The sequence below is a fragment of the Arvicola amphibius genome, chromosome 2, assembly GCF_903992535.2.
Source record: "Arvicola amphibius chromosome 2, mArvAmp1.2, whole genome shotgun sequence".
NCBI classification, from domain to species: Eukaryota; Metazoa; Chordata; class Mammalia; order Rodentia; family Cricetidae; genus Arvicola; species Arvicola amphibius.
In genome coordinates, this window is record NC_052048.2 from 13,969,177 (window position 1) to 13,989,961 (window position 20,785).

Consider the following 20,785-nt stretch of genomic DNA (forward strand, 5'->3'; position numbering starts at 1 on the left):
GAATAGACATAGGGACAAAGTAGGAGGAAATCAAGTGCCCGCTTCGGCACATTTTATGTTACTTCCCTTGCTTTGGTGTCGAAGGCACAGGGACAGGTGCTCAGGTAGCATCAGGTGACCTGCTATAGGACCTGTTTCTGCCCCATGGAGTTTTCACCCCACGCTCCCTCAAATGGAGTGGATGACTCAGCAGGAGCCAGGTGGGCTCTGGAATTCTGGACGAGCAAGTTCAGAGCTGGAAAAGAAGGTTTCCAGAAGAGTCACGCATTAAGCTAGGACCCTCAAGCCACGGAGCATCCTGAAGGGCGTGCACAACTTGCACAGGGGCAGGTGTCAGAAACAGGGCTCGAAAAAGGCAAGGAGAGGCTGGAATCCAGGGCAAGGACTCAAGGTGGGGCTAAAGAATTTGATCCCAACTCTGCAGAATGGCTGGGCACGAGCTCTGATGCTCTGGGTGGCCAGACACCGGTGGGCAAGGTAATTCTGATGGCCTGAGTTCAGTCTCTATGACTCCACGGGAGCGCTGTAGCATGTTCACCCCCACCCTACGTATACAAATAAATAAATCGGTCTTCATAATAATCTAGAGCCTCATAACAAAGCTTGGTGGCAGCTTCAGCCACTGAGCCTTCTTGTCAGCCCTGATTTTATAAACAAACACACAGACAGGCTAGGGGTGCAGGTAATGGCAGCACTCAGGAGGCCGGGGGTGCAGGGAAAGGTGGCACTTAGGAGGCTAAGGGTGCAGAAAAAGGTGGCACTTAGGAGGCTAGCTCAGGTGACCGCTGCCCCCTGCACTGTGCAGGTCCACGGAGAATTGTCAGCACACGCTGTGCTGTTGGAAGAGTCTCATCACAAAGGGTGACAGAGCTCTTCTTTCTCCTTCCTGTCCCCATTTTCTGTGTCAGGAAATGACCCAGGGTTTAGAAACTGGGTGCCAGGAAGAGAGACATGAAGACCAATCATATTTCATGTTTTATCTTGTCATCACACCACCAACAAAGGACTAAATTGCGATTCCCACACAAACACTGCAGCTCAACTCCTTTAAACTTTGATGACTAATCCCCGTTTTCCATATAAATACTGTTTGAAAGCTGAACCTACGCTAACTCCCTCCAGACTTGTTGGACACTTAACAAACAAGGCTAGCGTAAGACTGACCGTATAACTGACTATAGCGTAACTATGGTTATGAACACATAACCATATCAATATCAATGAAATGCTGCAATATTAAGCTAGTTGTATCCAAAGCAATAGAATTTAATTAATTCTGTGTGTAGTAAAATATGATAATGTATTATACTAAAGAGCATAGAACAACTGTATTATCTGTATGTCGATATGGTGTATGAATGTGGTGTGTGCATGGTGTGGTGTGTGTGTCTTGTGGTGTGTGTGTATTGTATGTGTGTGTTGTGTATGTATGTGTGTTGTTTTTGTGTGTGTGTCCATGCCATGTATATTGTGTGTTTTGTGTGTGTGTACAAGTGTGTGTATTGTATGTGTGTGTTGTATATGTGTGTGTTGTTTGTGTGTGTGTGCATGCCATGTATATTGTGTGTTGTGTGTGTATATACAAGTGTGTGTGTGTGTGTGTGCAAATGTGGAGGTCAGAGGTCGATGTTGGTCATCTTCCTTGTTCACGCCCCACCTTGTATATTGAGGCAGGGCTTCTCACTTGAATCAGAGTCCATGGATTTCAATAGGCTGCCTGCCCCAGGATGTCTCAGCCTCCCCTACACTGGGCTTACAGAGGCCCCTATGGCATGACACCCATGCAGCGGCCCAGCATCTGGACTCCCATCATTAGGATTGCAGGAAAGAGGTTTACCCAGTCTACCATCCCCTCATCCTCCATATGATCGTGTTAATGGACCCGAAATTGATCAGTTGAACTGATACTGATAAAATGAACATGCACTTCTGATAATAAGTCTTCCCGGCCTTCTAGAGCTGAAAATATTAAAACAGCTCAGGAAGTGGCACATAAGCCTTCGTATCTGACTTTATAGCGCAGGGGTGTGTGCTTTAAGGATATAAAGAATTAAAGAGGGGGCATGCCAGAATGAGACCAGGCCAGGTGATGCAGCTGGCAGTGATTTTCTTTTCTACCTCTTGATATCTTTCAAATTCTGCTCACACTTCATGAAAGATACTGTTGGGTCCTGGAATGTGCAAATAGTGGGGATCAGACCTCCAAAGTCTATTAACCAGAAGCCATTTTATTTAAAAGCACTGTGTGTGACGGGGTGGAGTGTGGGGCTTCTAACTAGTCAGGGCAGCAGAGAATTATTTGACTCTGTAGCCCCGAGAGAGGGCTACAAGCTCCTTTTCATAGCCAAGGGTGATACACAGGGCACAGTGCATACTGGGGTCTACTGCGTTCAGGGCATCTCAGTGTCTCAAGACTTGAGCTAGCTAGATCTCCAGGCACCTCTGAGATCTGAGGGACATCGGAATTTAAGACTTCTGATTACAGTGTTAGTTCAAAATGTTTACATAGTCGTGGGTTCATTTCAATTGCCTTCCCCTGCCTGGGAGAAGGCAGGGCAGAGGGTTAAAGTGGCTATCCATCCTCCTACACTCAGAAATAAGCGTATAGGCTACAAGCATACAATTTTTCACATTCCTGGGCTCTTTAATAGATATGTTCTTTTTGTTTGAAACAGAATCCTGCCAAGTGGTGAACTTTGACAGATGAGAGCAGGCTAGAATGGGCAAGTGCTGAGCCCAGGACAGAAAGGAAGGAGTTCCAGAGAGTTCCGACTGCTCACAGCTCCCTCCTTGCGCCATGGCCGCATTTGTAATAACTAACAACTCTAGAACCTCCTGAGAAATTATTGGTGCCACGCCCAAGTTAAAGCAAGACTCCAATCAGGCTTTTTCCTAAAACAAGCAATTGTTCTGCTCCAGGTTATACTGAAAACAGTGGTTTCCTGGTTTAACTAAGCCCTGTATCTTCATAGGATCCACCCTAATGTCAGATTAGTGTAAGGCCTACCTCCTCCAATTCCTAGGAAAGCCAGGAGCTCTCTAACGACAGAGATCTTAGCTGATGTAAAGAAAACCCAGAGCAATTAAGTCACCTGAAATAATTAGCATTGAGAATAGAGACAGAAACCTAATGAAGGAATTCCCAGAAGCAATTCCATGCTTGAAAACACTGGTCCAGCTGGGTGTGGTGGCACACATGCCTGTAATCCCGGCTCTCAGGAGGCTGATGGCTCTCAGGAGGCAGTCGAAGAGAATCACAGCTTCAAGGTAACATAGGGAGTTCTGCCTCCAGGCTGTGTACGCCAGATACACAGGGTGCTTCAGGAGACCCTGCCTCAAAAGCAAAGTGTTTAAAAACATAGAAAACAAATCCATCCATCCAGTCTTGGTGAGATGGAGCAGGCAAGGCAGATACGGTTCAGTCTGACTCCCCAAGGCCGGTCGCCAGGCAGCGTCTGCTCATCTTTCCCCTCTACCTGATGGTGAAATTCACCCAACACCTGCTTTCTTTCTTTGGAGTTTCTGAGACAGTCTCACATAGCCCAGGTTGCCCTTGAAATTCTGATCCTCCTGCCTCCACCTCCTAAGTACAGTACATGTTTGATAATGACAGCCAATGGCTATGTTTCTGGTTTATGTATTTCCCGTACCATATACTTTATCATTATCTTAGGTTACTATGCTACAGTGTTGATTATTTTACAACATACTTCCATTTATTGAAAAAAACCTTACTTTAGAGCAGTACGCTGTGTTAGCCAGCTACATAGTTCATCTCAACTTTCGTTTCCTTCCTTCCTTCCTCTTTTCTTTTCTTTTTACTTTCTTGAGAGAGGGTTTCACTACATAGTCCAGGCTGACCTCACACTGGCAGAAATTCTCTTATTTAAGATTCCCGAGTCATTTTGATGATACTTGATTAATTCTTGTGTTGTTTTGTTCCTCATGACCCTGGGAGCAAGATCATGCAGAGAGGAAAAGAAAGAGAGAGGCAGAGAGAAAGAGACTGTGTGTGCTTGTGTGTGTGTGTGTGTGTTTATCTGTGTCAGAGTGTGGGAGAGAAAGCCATTCTACACAAAAGCATGTCCATAGTATGGAGGCTTTGTGCCCCGTGGTTTGGACTTTGAAGGTCCTGGGCTCTAGGTTTGAGTGAGAACACCGCATGACAGTCACACAGTAGAGTCGTTAACACACTTCTCAGGCTGTAGCTCTGTCAAACAACCCGGGATGATGGTGTGTCATGATAAAACCACGGTGCCCCGGTGTGTTCCTCACGCAACAGCCCCGTGGTTGGATTACTGAATTCCTAATCTCTCCACACCGTCTTTCCCACAGCGTTTCATCTTCTTCCTTGTGTGTGTGTGTGTTTCTCTCCTCCTTAGGAAGTTCTAAACGACACGATTTCCTACCCCGATGGCACATTCATGGACTGGGAGTTTAAGATCTCTGTCTTATATGACATCGCTAAGGTAAGAGGCGTGTACACAGAAGCACTCATGAAAGTGAGACAGTGTATCCCGTTGCTGGGCGTCACTCACGCCGGTTCACCGCAAGTGACAACAGTGGCAGCTGTGGTGTATATAGGACTTGATGAAATAATGTGTGTACTCACCCATTCTTGTCGATTTGTCAGAAAGGAAACCCATATGAAACAATTTCCAGTCTGCTCGATTTTAGAAAGTAATCCAGCCCAGTCATTCCCTTCCTAAATGTAAGCTGTCTTATCAGTGCTTTTAGATCAAGGCGGCAGAGAGCTAGAGCCATGTCCATGATCACTGTCCAAATGAACAGTAAGTGAAGACACAGAAACAGGAAAAGCAGGGCTGGTGAGAAGGCTCAGTCGGTAAAGCGCTTGCTGCTCAAACACGAAGAACTAAGTCCAGTCTCAGAACCCGTGTAAAAATTATCAGCTATGGTGGTGCACATCTGTAATTCTAGAACTGGGGAGGAGGAGACAGGCAGATTGACCCGGGCTCACTGGCCAATCAGCCTGGCCTAACTGTCAAGCTCTGGTCCCAGTGAGAGACAGCCTCAGAACACAAGGCGGGGGCTTTCCAGAAGGCTTCAGGGATGACTCACTTGTCCCACAAGCCTGACGATGTGAGTACAACCCCCAAAACTCACAGCGGAGAGACAACCAACTCCTGGGCGTTGTTCTCTGGCTCCTCATGCGTGCTGTGGCACGCACGCAGGCACCCACACACATGCATCAAACACACAGCAACAAAAAGAAAACACAGTTTAAGAAAAAATAACAAGGTAGATGGAACCTGAGTAACAACACAACCAGAGGCTGACCTCTGACCTTCCTTCCCATGCACCCACACACGTGTCCCCACCCCCACACATGCAGAATCCCAAAGCCCTATGTCTTGTATAGCAGGCAGCTACTCCACTAGAGTTTACACGCGCCATCATTTTTGTTCCTATTATGGGCTGTACCCCGCATCGTACCGGCAAGCACTGGGGTTTTCACAATCCTTTTAAAGCAAGGTTCACAGCACCGAATTTAAAATGGGATAGCATGGCAACATGTAATGAGAAATCAATTCAAAATGTCGTTTCTTTCCTTCAAATGGTCATTCAGCCAAAGCCTGCGATGGCTCTTTGTTTTCTCACCATCTGAAACATTGCAGGGAATGTCATATCTGCACTCCAGTAAGATTGAGGTCCATGGGCGTCTGAAGTCCACTAACTGCGTGGTGGATAGTCGGATGGTGGTGAAGATCACAGATTTTGGGTGCAATTCCATCCTACCTCCAAAAAAAGGTCTGTGCATTTTTTACTTTCTTTATTGAAATTTCTACCTAACTTACATAGTCATTTTCAGTATTGTGGGGAGGGCCCAGAAAAAGACCACAAACACTTGAGTTGTGTGAGGGCTGTATGCAAGCCTTTCCCCTCCATTCTTTAGCATAAGTCACAGCGAAGTGACCTCAGAAATCTAGAACTTATTCCAACATACTTTCTAGCTCCAAAATTGAAGGTCTCATTTCCAACTCTGTGTAACAATCCTTTGGGTTTTGTCCTCCAAAATAGAAGAAAAATTATAGTCCTGCCTCTATTTCCACAATCCTGTGAAGTTTAGCATGGTATTGGACTAAATATTTCCATTGGTGTGAGTGCACATTTACTTGTGAGCTCCAGAGAAGCCTGAGGCTAGGCAGGAGCCTTCCATCCCTCTCCACTTTATTTACTGAGGCGGTCTCACATTTAAACCCCAGGCCTGTCTATCAGGCCTTTCTGACTGGCCAGCTTGGCTTGGGGAATCAGTCTCCACATTCGGAGAGCTGGCACAGAACACTGGCACAGCAGGCAGTCACCACATCCGCCCACCACTCACATGGGTTCTGAGGTCTCCAAACTCAGGTCCTCACTGTCACACAAGTGCTTTGCCCACGGGGCCATCCTCCCATGCCCTAATGAGATCTTATAAAAGACCTGCTGGGTACCACTTTGGTTCCTAAAGCAAAGAAACAGAGTTTTTAATGAGCTGAGACATAGCCCATCGTCCTCAGCTTTTCCCAACCGGATCTGCTGATTACAGATGTCTGTTACCTGAACTTTCAGCCTAAGTAAACCACCTCCCTCAACTTTGTCCTGTTGGCGTCTCACACACAGACCTGTGGACTGCCCCGGAGCACCTGCGGCATGCCAACATCTCTCAGAAAGGAGATGTGTACAGCTTCGGGATCATTGCCCAGGAGATCATCCTTCGCAAGGAGACTTTCTACACGCTGAGCTGCCGGGACCAGAATGGTGAGTCAGACCTCTTCCACAGCCTGGCACGGAGCCAGGCGATCTGGCCTCTAGACTCACTGGCCAGTCTCTGGTCCCACATCCCAGGCCTCTCATCTGCTCAAGGAATGACTCTTTCTCTGAGTTGCACATTCTAGGATTGCAAAGGCTCAGGATTAGAGCGCTCGGCCAAGTGCCATTATTATGTGCATCACGTATGGGTGCTAAAGGATCTTCCTTCTCTTTCTAGCTGCCCACACCTGTGATCCCAACACTCGGGGGTGGAGTGTCTTAGTTAGGAGTTTCTATTGCTGTGAAGAGACACCATGACCACGGCAGCTCAGTTAGGGTGGCTTGCTTACAGCTTCAGAGGTTCAGTCCACTGTCATCATGACAGGTAGCATGGCAGCGTGTAGGCAGATGGTAGCTGAGAGTCCCACATCGTGCAGGCAACAGGAAGTTGGCTGACAGTCACACTGAGGGAAACTGAGCCAGAGAGACCGCAAAGCCTGTCCCCACAGTGATACACTTTCTCCATCAAGGCCACACCTCCTAAGAGTGCTGCTCCCTTTGGGGGCCATTTTTTTTTTCTAACCACCACTTGGAGGCAAGGAGAATCAGGAGTTCCTGACTAGTTTAAAGTCAGCCCGGCCTGCATGAGACCCTGTCTCAAAAAAGCCAAAACAAAAAAACAAACAAACAAGACAACAACAACACACACATTCTTCCTGCACCCTCTGGCTCTCCTCCTGATCACAGAAGGGAAGTTACTTGCCTTCTAGCTAGACTAGCACACGCTAGCGAGACAGCAAGTTCATTTCATTCTCATCGGAAGCACCGCTTAGTTTTCTGTCCCGTTCTCACTGAGGGCAAGCATTTTGCTCTGTTCATCCGGTCTTCACTTTCTGAGCATTTACTACGCACTAACTCATGACTGGAGGTCAGGTGACCGTGGGATCTGGGAGGCAGGGGAGAGAGCGTGGGACAGAGAGAGCCCCATGGAGGCAGTGGTGGAATCTGAGGTGTTCAGCCTTAGCTCCTCTATCTGAAGGGAGGCTCCTGGGTTAAGTGGGAGAAGACTCCTCCCACCTGACTCTCCTACTGGACTAAAGAGCGAGCATGGGGTGAGCCAATTCAGAGGTGCCCAACAGTCCACGCTGAAGTTCCTCCTGTGATGTAATTATTCTCATCCCAATCAGAGAAGATTTTCAGGGTGGAAAACTCAGATGGGATAAAACCGTTCCGTCCGGATCTGTTCCTGGAAACTGTAGACGAGAAGGAGCTGGAGGTGAGTCGGTGTTCCCAGTCTTCAGCCATCTGTCTACCGTAACAGTCTACCACAGAGCCTGTGGGCGAAACTGCAAAAACGTATTCATTTAGAGAAATGCTACAGGGCCTCCAGGTTCCTTGGAGGTGGCCCATTCCTCCTTCACAAGCTCTCAAGTGGCTTTTCTTGGCGTGTAGCCCCCTAGTGACATCCTCTTGCTTCTCCTGTTTTGCTTTTTCTCATCTCTTCTGCCAATCAGAACCCTAGTGATTCCATTTGGACCCACCCCGGGGAACCTAGTACAATTGCCCTCTCTCGAGATTCCTCGGTTAATCACGTTTGAGAAAGTCAAATAGTCTCCTTTGTTGGTAGCTTTTTCCCCTCTTGTGGTTTCAGTTACCAGCAACCACTGAGGTCCAAAATTACTACACGGGAAATTCCAGAGTAAACCATTTATAACCTCATCTTTTTTAACCCTCCCTAAACACCACATGTTCTCATAAAACATTTAATCTCTCCCATAAACCTAGCCTTATCCAAACGGTCACTGCATTTTAATGAATTGCCCCCGAGAGGCTGGCTGGGTGTGGTGGTGTAGGTGCCAGGGTCCATACCATGAAAAGGGCAGAACCTCAGATTGGTTCTCATCATCATGGTAGATCCTTCTGAGATGCCCCCTGCCTTGATCATGGAGGAGAACACGGTGAGACTCGTTCCTAGAGTTTAGCATCCCGAGCTAAGCCACCTTCTTCTTCTTTGCAGGTTTATCTACTCGTCAAAAACTGTTGGGAGGAGGACCCAGAAAAGAGGCCAGATTTCAAGAAAATCGAGAGCACACTAGCCAAGATATTTGGGTATTACTGACATTTTTACTTTTCTTCCTCAATTTTGGATTCCTTAATGACAGATAGTTGATATTTAGCCACACCAGAGAATGAAAATGCTTAAGTCTATAAAATTCTCAGGCTGTAACCAACACCTGTCACATAAAATTCAAATGATTCAGAGATAAAAAGGCCACTTCTCAGGGACATACTCACTTATAAAGTTAAATGCTCAGGGACAAAATAAATCATAATCAATCATATTTTTATTAAAAAAATAGTTTCCAGAGGCTAGAAAGATGGTTAAGTATTTAAGAGCATGTACTGTAGCCAGGCAGTGGTGGTGCATGCCTTTAATCCCAGCACTTGGGAGGCACAGGCAGGTGGATCTCTGAGAGTTCGAGGTCAGCCTGGTCTATGAGAGCTAGTTCCAGGACAGGCTCCAAAGCTACACAGAGAAACCCTGTCTCAAAAGACCAAGAAAAAGGGAAGAAGAAGGAAGAAGGAGGAGGAGGAGGAAGAGGAAGAAGAGGAGGAAGAGGAAGAGGAGGAGGAGGAAGAGGAGGAGGAAGAGGAGGAAGAGAAAGAGAAGGAGGAGGAAGAGGAGGAGGAAGAGGAGGAGGAGGAAGAGGAGGAGGAGGAGGAATAGGAGGAGGAGGAAAAGGAGAAGGAGGAGAAAGAGGAGGAGGAAGAGGAGGAATAGGAGGGGAAGGAGGAAAAGGAGGAAGAGGAGGAGAAAGAGGAGGAAGAGGAGGAAGAAGAGGAGGAGGAAGAGGAGAAGGAGGAGGAAGAGGAGGAAGAGGAGGAGGAGGAGGAGGAGAAGGAGAAGAAGGAGGAGGAGAAGAAGAAGAAGAAGAAGAAGAAGAAGAAGAAGAAGAAGAAGAAGAAGAAGAAGAAGAAGAAGAAGAAGAAGAAGAAGAAGAAGAAGAAGAAGAAGAAGAAGAAGAAGAAGAAGAAGAAGAAAGACATGTACTGTTCTTGTAGAGGACCCAAATTTATTTCAGATAACCCACATCAGGAGGCTCACAATGCATTTAACTCCTCCAAGGGGTATGATGCTTCTGGGTTTCCTGGGCAACTGTGTTCAGAGCACAGTTCCTCCACCACACACACATACATAAGTTAAAAATAAATCTTAAAGAAAATAAAATTTCCAAGAGGTCATAAAGTTGGGGTGTATGGGCAAGTAGGGAGAACCTGGGAGGCGTTAAGAGAAGAGGGAAAACAGAGTCAAAATATACTGTATGAAAAAATTTAATTAAACATCCAGACTCTTCTATAAGTCTAACTTGGGTCCCAAGATTCTGTAAAGCTCCTGGGAAGTTCTTTTTCAAAGTTTACTTATTTTATATGTACGGGTGTTTTGCTTGCATGTATGTCTGTGTGCCATGTGCATGCATAGCTCACAGAGGCCAGGAAAGGCTTCTGACCTTGGGACTGAAGTTACAGACAGTTGTGAGCTGCCATGAGGGTGCTGGGAATCAACCCAGACTTTCAGGACAAGCACCCAGTGTTCTTAGTCACCTACCCAACTCTCCAAGCCCAAATGAGTAATTCTTAAGACTAGTAGGTTCTTAATATTTTTAAGATGTACTGTTCATTTTTAATTATTTGTGTGATGTGTGGGTATGTGCACATGTGTGCAGGTGCCCAAGGAAAATAAAGGCGCCAGGTTCCTGGGGTGCTGGGAGATGAACTCGGGTCCTCTGGAAAACCAGCGCGATCTTACTGAGCCATCTTTCCAGCCCCTGAGGTCAGCAAGTTTGAAAGGCTCCAAAATCACCAGCTTTGGCCCAGACACTTTAGATTTGCATTTCTGAATCAGAACAGCATTCAAGTTCAAAGTGGGGGTGTGCCCCATTATCCATTGATACCGAATTCTGGGTGCTGTGCGCTTTCAGTTAGCTCAGTGCAGACGAGAGCTAGGAATCCAAGTTTCCATGGTAGGACACCATAATGGCTTGCTGAGGCCCAGAGGGTTAAACACATCACAGGCTACCAACTTCCTCGTTCATAAAATTGGAGTGAGCTGGACGGTTTCTATCATTCCTTCCATCTCTGACTTTCTGGAGGTATCATTACATCCAAAGATTCAGATACCTGGGGAGGTGGAAATCCAAGGCTAGGATGGGAGCTGAAGCTAATTGAGACCGTGGTCTGATTAACAGAACGGCCCACTGTTTGTAGCAGGAAAGAACAACAGATTAAATCCCTCCCTTTGCACTCCTTCCCTGACCTGTCACCGAGGTCGGAAGGGGTTGTGCAGTATCAATGACATGAACCCTCAGGGAGATACAGGGGCCCCCAGTCTTCAGCTTTGACTGTGGTTCTCAAAACATGGCTGCCCATTTGAAATCCCCAGAGGAACTTCAAGAAAACCTGACACCCGACTTCTACCCTAAAACATTTGATGTAACTGGTCTCAGGTGTAACCTGGCATTGGAAGTTTTAATAGCTCCCCAGGTGGTAAAGATTCACAGTCAAGACATGAAAACTTTTAATTGAATCTATTCAAAGGGAATAAAACAATCTATCATTGTTTCTTGTACCTGCTACTGATTCCATTCTGCTCAACCAGCCTCTACCAGTGGAACCAACTAAGAATCCCTTGGGAGCCTGTTAAAAAAACAGTATGTCTCTTGGGACTGTAGAGATGGCTTAATCGGAGGCTTTTGTCACACAAGACTGCAGTGAGTTCAATCCCCAGAACAACCAAGTTGTCCTCTGACCTCTAAACCCATATCAAGGCACTTGTTCTCTCTCTCTCTCTCTCTCTCTCTCTCTCTCTCTCTCTCTCTCTCTCTCTCTCTCTCTCTCTCTCTCCTCGCTCTCTCTCTCTCTCAAACACACACACACATGCACACACACACATGGGGGGACAGAGACAGACACACAGAGAGACAAAGATAGACAGAGAGAGAGACAAACACACAGAGAGAGACAGACACACACATACACACACACACACACGCACACACACATTCACACAAAGCGAACCATCTCTTCCTGTGGGCAGAAGTGGGAACCTGTCAAGGATGTGGCATCTTAGAACCTTCCGTCCCCATGCCTTTGCATATTGTAAGCATTATCTTTAATACACGCAACACTGTGAGAACCCCACGTGCCCCTTCCGTGACATATGTAAGAGCTCTTTGTTACCACCTGCAGCCTTTTTCATGACCAAAAAAACGAATCTTACATGGACACCTTGATCCGACGTCTCCAACTGTATTCTCGAAACCTGGAACACTTGGTGGAGGAGAGGACGCAGCTGTACAAGGCAGAGCGGGACAGGGCTGACCGCCTTAACTTTATGCTGCTCCCACGGTAAGGCGAGTCTCCGGCAGACATGACTTCCCTGATTCCACAGCCAGGCTCCAGGGCTCCCAACTGAACCCTTCAGCATGCCCATCTCTCACTGTTGCTGGGATTGTTCTAGATTTGGTCTGGCCTTGTATTTACTTGGGACTGTATAGGATGGCTTCCTTTTGTAGATCCATGAACAGATTATTGGGGTTGATGGTGCTTATTCCTTGCTGAGCCCCACTTCCGATTTCACTCTCAATTCCTAAAGCAAGACGTTTTGGGAGAATCCTGGACTGAGAAGAAAGCTGTGAGTTCTGACACCTTGTAAAGCTTACAGCCTTCAGGCAAGTCGCTGTCTGTCTGCCCTTGGTCTCAAAAGCAGAAACTCAAGTGTCCCTGTGCAGTGTATGAACTGTGAGACCGTCAGGCCTTAAGGGTTAGTTTCTTTGGAACTCGGAGTCGTAAGTAGAAGCTGCCAATGGGAGAGGAGGTAGGCAACACTCCTCAGATGCCTCGCCACCCGGGCTTCCAGGAGCCAACGTTGGCCTCTTCTTTGTGAAGCTGCGGCATACTCAGGACAGAGGTCCCAAGATAGCTTCATGTTTTTGGAGCACTGCCATTCGAATATGTTCCTGAGGGATGTTAAGATAAACAGGGAATTACACCATGATTGTTTGGCCCATGGCTTTGTACAAGCGAGAAATAATGGTCTTTTCCCATTATGGTGTGGCAAGCTGTGACTTCAGTGTATGGAGAAGTTCCAGTAAAATCATGGAAACTGAGGCCAGTGTCACAGAAAGGAAACCATCACTTGCCCGTGACATCCATGCTGGACGACACAGTAATGATGGCTTGTCCGGGTTACTCCTCTCTCAGCCACTCCCAGATCCACCCCCTCCCAATCGAATGACTTTTTCCCAAATAGAAAAATAGTTTCTTCTCCATTAGCCTGGGCGGAGAGGTGGTGGGGGGGGGTACACACATGCCCCACTCAGTCCCTGAAACGAGGAAAATCCTAATGGAACCATGAGCCTTTCCGCTCTTACGTACAGGCTGGGAGAGCATTCTGAAAATACACTAGAGCCCTCTCCCCCACCACCACTTCTATGTCAAAGAGGGTAGGTGTCGCTGCGTCCCATAACCTTGTTATATTATGCAGAATTCCTTGCCTGGAAAGTAATGCTTAGTTGACAAAAATAATATGCTTTCATTACCGGGTGATAGGCACGGGTTTTCTGGAAGATCCACAGGCATTCTGCAATTGTTACTCTCTCACCTCCAAATCTGCTCCATCTCCCTCAACATCCAGGGTCTGGATCGCAGACGGCTCACAGTGCACGGGATTGGTCTTGCTCGGTCCCAGTAACAGCTCTGTCCAATGGGATCACTGGAAATTCCCACTTCCTTTTCAGCCCTTTATTTTCTTCTCTATATAAAAATGGAGGCGTTAGGGACGGTTCAGTGGTTAGGAGCATTTGCTGCTCTTGAAAAAGACCTGAGTTCCCAGCACTCACTTGGTGGCTCACAACCATCTCTAACTCCAGTCCCAAGGGATCTTGTGCCCTCTTTCAGCCTCTGCAGGTACCAGGCACGCATGTAGTATATGCATACGTGCAAGCAGACACTTGTACAAAATAAAGTAAAATGAGGGATTTGTTCTCATGGTCTGCCGCAGCATTTCCCAGCTTCTAGGTTCTGATTCTAAGGTTCTGTATTTCTACAAAAATACAGACTCCCCTCCAAATGACCCCAGTGGCAGCAGAGTGTGCCCAGCTCCAGTCAGCTCTCATGCCTCCTCCTCCAAGGGAAAGGCATCTTGGCCCCTAAAGGAAGTCCCAGTCCATTTGGATGCTTCTGTTGTATTGTTTGCTCTGAGAAGCTGCACCTTCCATCTCTTCAGTGCGACTTTTCTTTTCTTTTTCTGTTTTTTTTTAATTTATGTACATTGGGGTTTTGCCTGCATGAGGGTGTCAGGGACCTGGAACTATAGTTACAGACAGCTATGAGCTGCCATGTGGGTGGTAGGAATTGAACCCCGATCCTCTGGAAGAGCAGCCAGTGTTCTTAACTGCTGTGGCATCATTCCAGCCCCCAGTGAGGCTTTCTCTGTCATTTCCTTTGACATCCTTTGCTGAAGTTGCAACTTATACACAGTGTGGTTGACTTAACTTTTCAAAGGACTCAAATCTAATTCAAAATATCCAACAAATTCCAATTTAAATATATCAAAATGAACGATGACTGCATTATTCATTTGGCATGATACTAAATAATACCATGAAGTGTATGAGAGGAGCGGAAGTGTTGGCTTTGTGGACAGAGGTAGTGCACCTAGCTTTGGGGTCTCTTTCTTACATCAGTGATGCACTCCTCATCTAGGCTTCTGAAAATGGTGCTGTGCTTGTTTGAAGTTGGTTGTCAATGGAGACACGTATAGGTATTAGAGTTAGACAGGTGTTAGGGCTGTGCGTTTATGTGTATTATTGATAATCTAAGTTAATGTTGAAAATGCTTTTATTCATCCAAGTTTAAATACATCCATACATACACACGCGTGTGGGCAATGTATTCATCCACACAGTGTATGCAATCTCTTCCTTTTGCTTCCTGGGCACTCACTGGAATTCATTAGAAAGCTCAAATTTCAGTTGCTACAGTCTAAATTGTTTATGTTAAGGCGAGAAAACTCTAGAGAGGTTAAACATGGTTTTCGTCCCTCCCTCATCTAGGCCGGTGGTAAAATCCCTGAAGGAGAAAGGCATCGTGGAACCAGAGCTGTTTGAGGAAGTCACCATCTACTTCAGTGACATTGTCGGTTTCACAACTATCTGCAAGTACAGCACCCCCATGGAGGTGGTGGACATGCTCAATGACATCTACAAGAGTTTCGACCAGATTGTGGATCACCATGATGTCTATAAGGTAATGGATTGGCCCTCAGGCTGAGACAGCTGGGCAGCCCAAGGCCACGGGGCCTGACACCCTTGCTCCTGCTTCCTGTCGCCCCTTGTCCAACAGATACCCAGAGGCTGATAAGAATGCTTCCGGTTCTTCCAGAGGTCTCGAGTTCAGTTCCCAGCTCTCAATTCAGGGGGCTCAGAACTGCCCGTAACTCTAGTTCCAAGGGATCTGTCACCGTCTTCTGTCCTCCCCCAGGCACCTGCATTTATATGCACGCAGAAGCCCCCACATAAGCACATACAAACATGCACCCAAAATAAATAGATAAACCTCTAACACTTGATGAGTGGTGGCTTACACCAAGCAGAAACAAAAGAGGTGTGGAAGGATGGAGAGAGGTCAAATGTCCAAATGAGCTCCACCTTTTTAAGGAGCAGCACAGGGGACCAAATTACAGCAAAAATGAATTCGGGCGACAAATGTAGAGGGAGTGACAGAGTTTCAGATCACCTCCAAAACAATGGGTAGCATTTAAGCTGACTGCAAACCAAGTGGAGACAGTGGAGTTAGGATAAGCACAGCACAAGACTGCAAAAATGCTTGATTCCCAAAGGAACCTACAATTACTATTGGGGAAAAAAAACCTATGTAGAAAATGATAACCACTAAAGATGACTTTCCCGGTTATTTAGTATATTACTAAAATTATATAGGGTCTTTCAGATTATTTAATTGGTACAGACAGGGAGACACTCACATATCCATACACTTCTCCCATACCCATACACTTAACAACTGAAATTAAAAGTAAATAATTTAATAATCTGACTGACTTAGATGTAGGTGCCCACAGGGGGGGCAGAATAGGGCATCTGATCCCCTGGAACTGAGGTTACAAGCAGGTGTGAGCCACTGTGCGGGGCTGGGAGCTGCACCTTGGTCATTTGCGAGTACAGCAGGCAGTCTCAACCACTGAGACAGGTCTCCAGCCCCGCAACCAGATTATCTGAACATGTGCAGAGCTGTCGCTACATCTGCACAATCCATATAATTATGAGACAACGTGACGTGGTTAAAGTCTTCCATAGCTGTTCCGTCGTCAGGTTAACTGACTACTGAAAGAAAAGCTACCTGGAGAAACTGGCATAGAACTGGCCCTGAATGAGGTGCACAGAACTGTGCCCCTACTGAGCTCCCAGCCCCGATTTGTGTGTGCATTCAGTGCAGACTTTCATTCAATTCTGGCGTCTTCCCATGGGGCAGAGTCACTGATGAGAGCATGTTCCCACAGGTAGAAACCATCGGCGATGCCTATGTGGTGGCCAGCGGTTTGCCTATGAGAAACGGCAACCGACATGCGGTAGACATTTCCAAGATGGCCCTGGACATCCTCAGCTTCATGGGGACCTTTGAGTTGGAGCATCTCCCCGGCCTCCCAGTATGGATTCGCATTGGAGTTCATTCTGGTAAGGAGTTGGGCGTCCTTGCAAGTGGGAGTTACTCACAGCAGAGTACACAAGAGCATCTTGACGTGATTTGCTTTTCATCAAAGACTCCTTAAACTCTATGTGCCAAATGTGGGGTTCATTACACATGTTGGCACAGAGCCAGTTCCTAGAGAACGCTTGAAACAACATCATGGGTAGGACCGTCACGGCAGACATTCTGAACTTCCAGTGAAGTCGTCACGTCTACTCTATCACTTATCGCCTTCCGGCGCACAGCCCCAACTTCCTGTTCATCTCCCGTTAGAACAGTGCAATCTTGGGGCTGGAGCGCTGCCTTAACGGTGAGGAAAGTACACTACACTTGGCGGGCACCAGCAGCCATGCTGGGCGGCTCACAACCTGGAGATCTGAGGCCCTCTTCCGGTCCCCTCCAGCGCCTGCGTTCATGGGCACCTACCCACATGAAATGGAAGCGTGCACAGAATAAAAAGTAAAATCCTTTTTAGAAAAGGAAAAATACTATCTTAAAAATATGCGGTTCAGAGGAAAACAGCTGGTCGGATTCCTCCAGCATTTATACCTACTCTACAGAAAGCTCTCGGTGACTACGGGGACCACAGAAATGTGATAGCCCTGGACTCCAGACCAGACTAATGAGTTTACTTAAGAAAGAACATTTCACAGACGGTGTCCTTCAGATCCAAAGTGCTTCAGCAGGCAATATGGACAGGGAGCACCTACAGACAGAAAACAGAAGTGAGGTTGGTGGGGCGGCGCCTGCTCCGAATCCTCGCCCCACAAGGCGGAGTCAGGAAGGTCTCAAGCTGGAGGCTGTCTGAAAAAATGAGGTGGGGGAGAGAGAGCAGAGCTGAGAGACTCAAGGTAGGGAGCAGCCTCAGGCCTCCAGTTTAGTTTACAGTTTAGTTTATAGAGACTTGAGAAGACAAGCAGTCAGTCTTATAGAAGCACATAGCTGGAGCGTAACTCATATGCAGCCTAGGTGTCCAACAACAGAGGGACGGAAAAAGAACATGTGCACATAGGCCCAGTGGATAGGCACATCCTGCATACCAAATATTTACATTCATACCAAATATTTATGATTCATACAGTAGCAAAAGTACAGTTATGAAAAAGTAACAAAAATAATGTTATGGTTTGGGGTCAGACCAACGTGAGGAACTGTATTTAAAGGTCTCAGCATTAGTAAGGTTGAGAACCACTGCCCTCGCTGGAAAGCCAGTCTTCAGTTCACGTGTTAATGTTTAACTCTGCATCCAGTCTTCCCTGCAAACCCTGATGCAATGACCCTTCTTCCCAACAGTCACATTAACTTTTCCTGGGGAGACATGAGCATCTGCTTAGGGCAGCTACCAGAGAAAGCTTGGTGGGCCAGGAAGTAGTTCATTGAGTTTATTTTACAAGAGTTTGGGTGACCTCAAATAGCCACATCACTCAAAAGTCCCCAGGATGATGGCTTCTTACTGTTGCGTGGACGGTGTCACTGCTTCAGTACGTCGCCCTCCTCATACATAAATACTGTAACATCTCCCCGGATCACATGCAATGAGGGCAGAACCACAGCTGGGAGAAAGACATGGGAGGGAGGGAGCGAGGGAGGGATGGAGAGAGGGAGGGGCTAAAATCTCAGGTAAGGGTCTAAGGATCCTTCTATAAAGGAACATTAGCAGCCACTCTGACCAAGACAGTGGCTGGGTACGCTTAAGGGATGGAAGCCCCCAGCACCCACCCATGATGCTGGTTCTTGTTCTGCATGTTAGGAACATCCTTGTGCCCAGGCTTAATCTAGCTGCATTTGTGTGGCCTAGGATGCTCACAGAAGACTCTGCCAAGTCCTTGTCTTCTGAGCGTTCCATGATATGCCACCAGTAAACATGAACAACTGTGTCTTCAGCTCTATGGTTCCTTCTAGCAATCCAGAGTTCAGGGCTGTGTGCCTCAGGACAGCAGGCAGGCTGTGGGGTCGCCTGAGCCCTTCTTGAGAGCCTTTGATTTTTAAATGTTGGCATTTTTGTGACCTGAACCTCTGATACTATTGTGTTCAGTGAAAATATGAGTGTTCTTTGCTATAAGCCAAACCTGAGACGATGCATTCATTCATTAGAAGAACCACACGTGTTCAGCCGTGTCTCCATGCCTTGAAGTATTCAGCCTCACAACCTGACTGTGAGAGACGCTCACCCATCCCAGCTCCATTCTTCAATGTGCAATGATATCTCCTCTTCGTCCTTCATTCTAGGCCCCTGTGCTGCCGGTGTTGTGGGGATCAAGATGCCTCGTTATTGCCTATTTGGAGATACGGTCAACACGGCCTCTAGGATGGAATCCACCGGCCTCCGTAAGAAGGGGGATTGCTGCTTTCCTTAGAGAACAGAGATTCTCTCTTCCAGCAGGTGCACTTGTAGAATTCACTACATCATGGTGAGGTGCAGAGTGTCAGCCAAAGACAGATGGACCCTCACATGGGCTAGACTTGATTGAGCCTGTGTTAGCAGGCTCGCCATGTTTGATTTTGTTGTATTTACCCTGATATTTTTAGCCTTTTTTTTCCTTCAGCTTTAGACTGTTTTTGTATTTTTGGACCACGTGCAATGAATTCAGGCGTGTTCTAGCTGGACTAGCCATGAACTTTAGTATAGACCTGTGTAAACCGTGTGGTCTCCAATGGGAAAGATATGGACCAGACACACCCTGACTTGGCTTCACATTTCCTGTGTATTTGATTTCTCTAGAAAGTGATTGGTTATAGGAATTTGTTAGTGCACAAAGTTTCAGGTTCCTCTTCACATTGGATCAGCTCTTGACATATTTCTAAGGCGTGAGTCTGGCAGAATTGAGGAACCCAGTTCGACATGCAGTAGACACTCAGTCAATATTAATGATAGTGATAAATATGCAGTAGATGCTCTATCAATATTAATAATAGTGACAAGAACAAAAAATATATAGTAGAGAGAAGAAAAGCAGTCTCCGGTGATGTCTAAAAGCTGATGAAAACAGGACCCAGGACAGGATTTTGGTGGTTAAACTGGCAATGTGTTCTTAGCGTGTACCACAAAATCAAATCATCAAGAAAAGAACGAGGTAGGAGTCAAACAGACTTAGACTAAAATACAAACAATCATCTGCATATGTCGGGGGAGTTACTCCATCTCTCAAGGCCTCAGGAAGAGGAGCACAGAGGATGAGATGCCTCCCTTGTTAGGAGGGTTTCTGGACAGGACTCGGATGATGCGGTGTTATGCACTTGGCGATCCTCTGGTCCACGGAGGGTGTCCGCTATTCTGGCCATGGTCATGGCTTGTGGTGTGGCTGTCGAGCATCCATCAATGGGCCTGTAGGTGGAACTCCCACACCACTTGTTTTTCAGAAGGATAATAGTCTGTTGAAGAGGAAAATTTGAAAAAACCCAGAACCCAAATCTTCACATTGTTCACAGCACCTTAGCTGTTTACTAGAACTTTAAACTGGAGACTGCTCAGCCAAAGCCCGACCCCAGGCTCTGCACGAGATGTTCCATCCAAAGCCAGATCCAAATTTCCTACTCTGAGCTGGAATGAGACTCAGTGGACAAAACCCAGGAGTGACAACATTCAGAACCCTAAAAACACAATGCCAGACCCTTCTACCTACGTGGGTAGAATTTTCTCTTCTCACTGACACTGTTTTTAAAGGCCATTCCACCAAAACATCCGTGTGTGTTTCTCCACGATGGAGGAGGTACTTAGAGTGTTGTTGATATGGAGAGTCAGGTAGAATCCAATGTGGCCACAGCAGACGTCAACACGGGGGAACCTTCATTGGTCTGGTTTGTGTTTCCAGCCTTGCGGATCCACATGAGCAGCTCCACGATAGCCATCCTGAAGAGAACGGACTGCCAGTTCCTGTACGAAGTGAGGGGAGAAACATACTTAAAGGTAAGGAGACAGCAGACGCATGCAAGCAAGCACTCAGACACACGCGCGGGCCACATGCGAGCCGCAAGCACTGAGGCAGATGCGGGCCACGTGCGACCCTCCACCAAGAAAGTTAGAAAAGACAAAGGCAGGAACCTCCACCCATCATCACTAGAGAAAGAGCATCCATCCAAGCTGTGAATCCAGACTGCTCTGTGCTCCCGCAAGCCCTTTAGATACCCTGTGCTGGGACCAGCATGTTATAAAGCATTGCTCCCAGGCTGGAGAGGTGGCTCAGAGGTTAAGAGCACTGGCTGCTCTTGCAGAGGACCCAGGTTCAGCTCCCAACATCCACATGGTGGGTCACGGCCATGTGAAACTCCA

The 20,785-nt window shown here is 47.0% G+C and overlaps 1 protein-coding gene across 1 annotated transcript in view; it reads left to right on the plus strand.

Moving 5' to 3' along the window:
* Window positions 1-20,785, plus strand: part of Gucy2c (guanylate cyclase 2C) — a 75,012-nt gene that overhangs the window by 48,341 nt on the left and 5,886 nt on the right. The window contains exons 16-25 of the mRNA XM_038319063.1: window positions 4,383-4,469; window positions 5,637-5,769; window positions 6,622-6,759; window positions 7,938-8,026; window positions 8,768-8,859; window positions 11,998-12,156; window positions 14,865-15,057; window positions 16,328-16,502; window positions 18,745-18,843; window positions 20,328-20,422. Coding sequence (XP_038174991.1) covers window positions 4,383-4,469; window positions 5,637-5,769; window positions 6,622-6,759; window positions 7,938-8,026; window positions 8,768-8,859; window positions 11,998-12,156; window positions 14,865-15,057; window positions 16,328-16,502; window positions 18,745-18,843; window positions 20,328-20,422 — 1,260 coding nt within the window. The remainder of the gene's footprint in view (window positions 1-4,382; window positions 4,470-5,636; window positions 5,770-6,621; window positions 6,760-7,937; window positions 8,027-8,767; window positions 8,860-11,997; window positions 12,157-14,864; window positions 15,058-16,327; window positions 16,503-18,744; window positions 18,844-20,327; window positions 20,423-20,785) is intronic.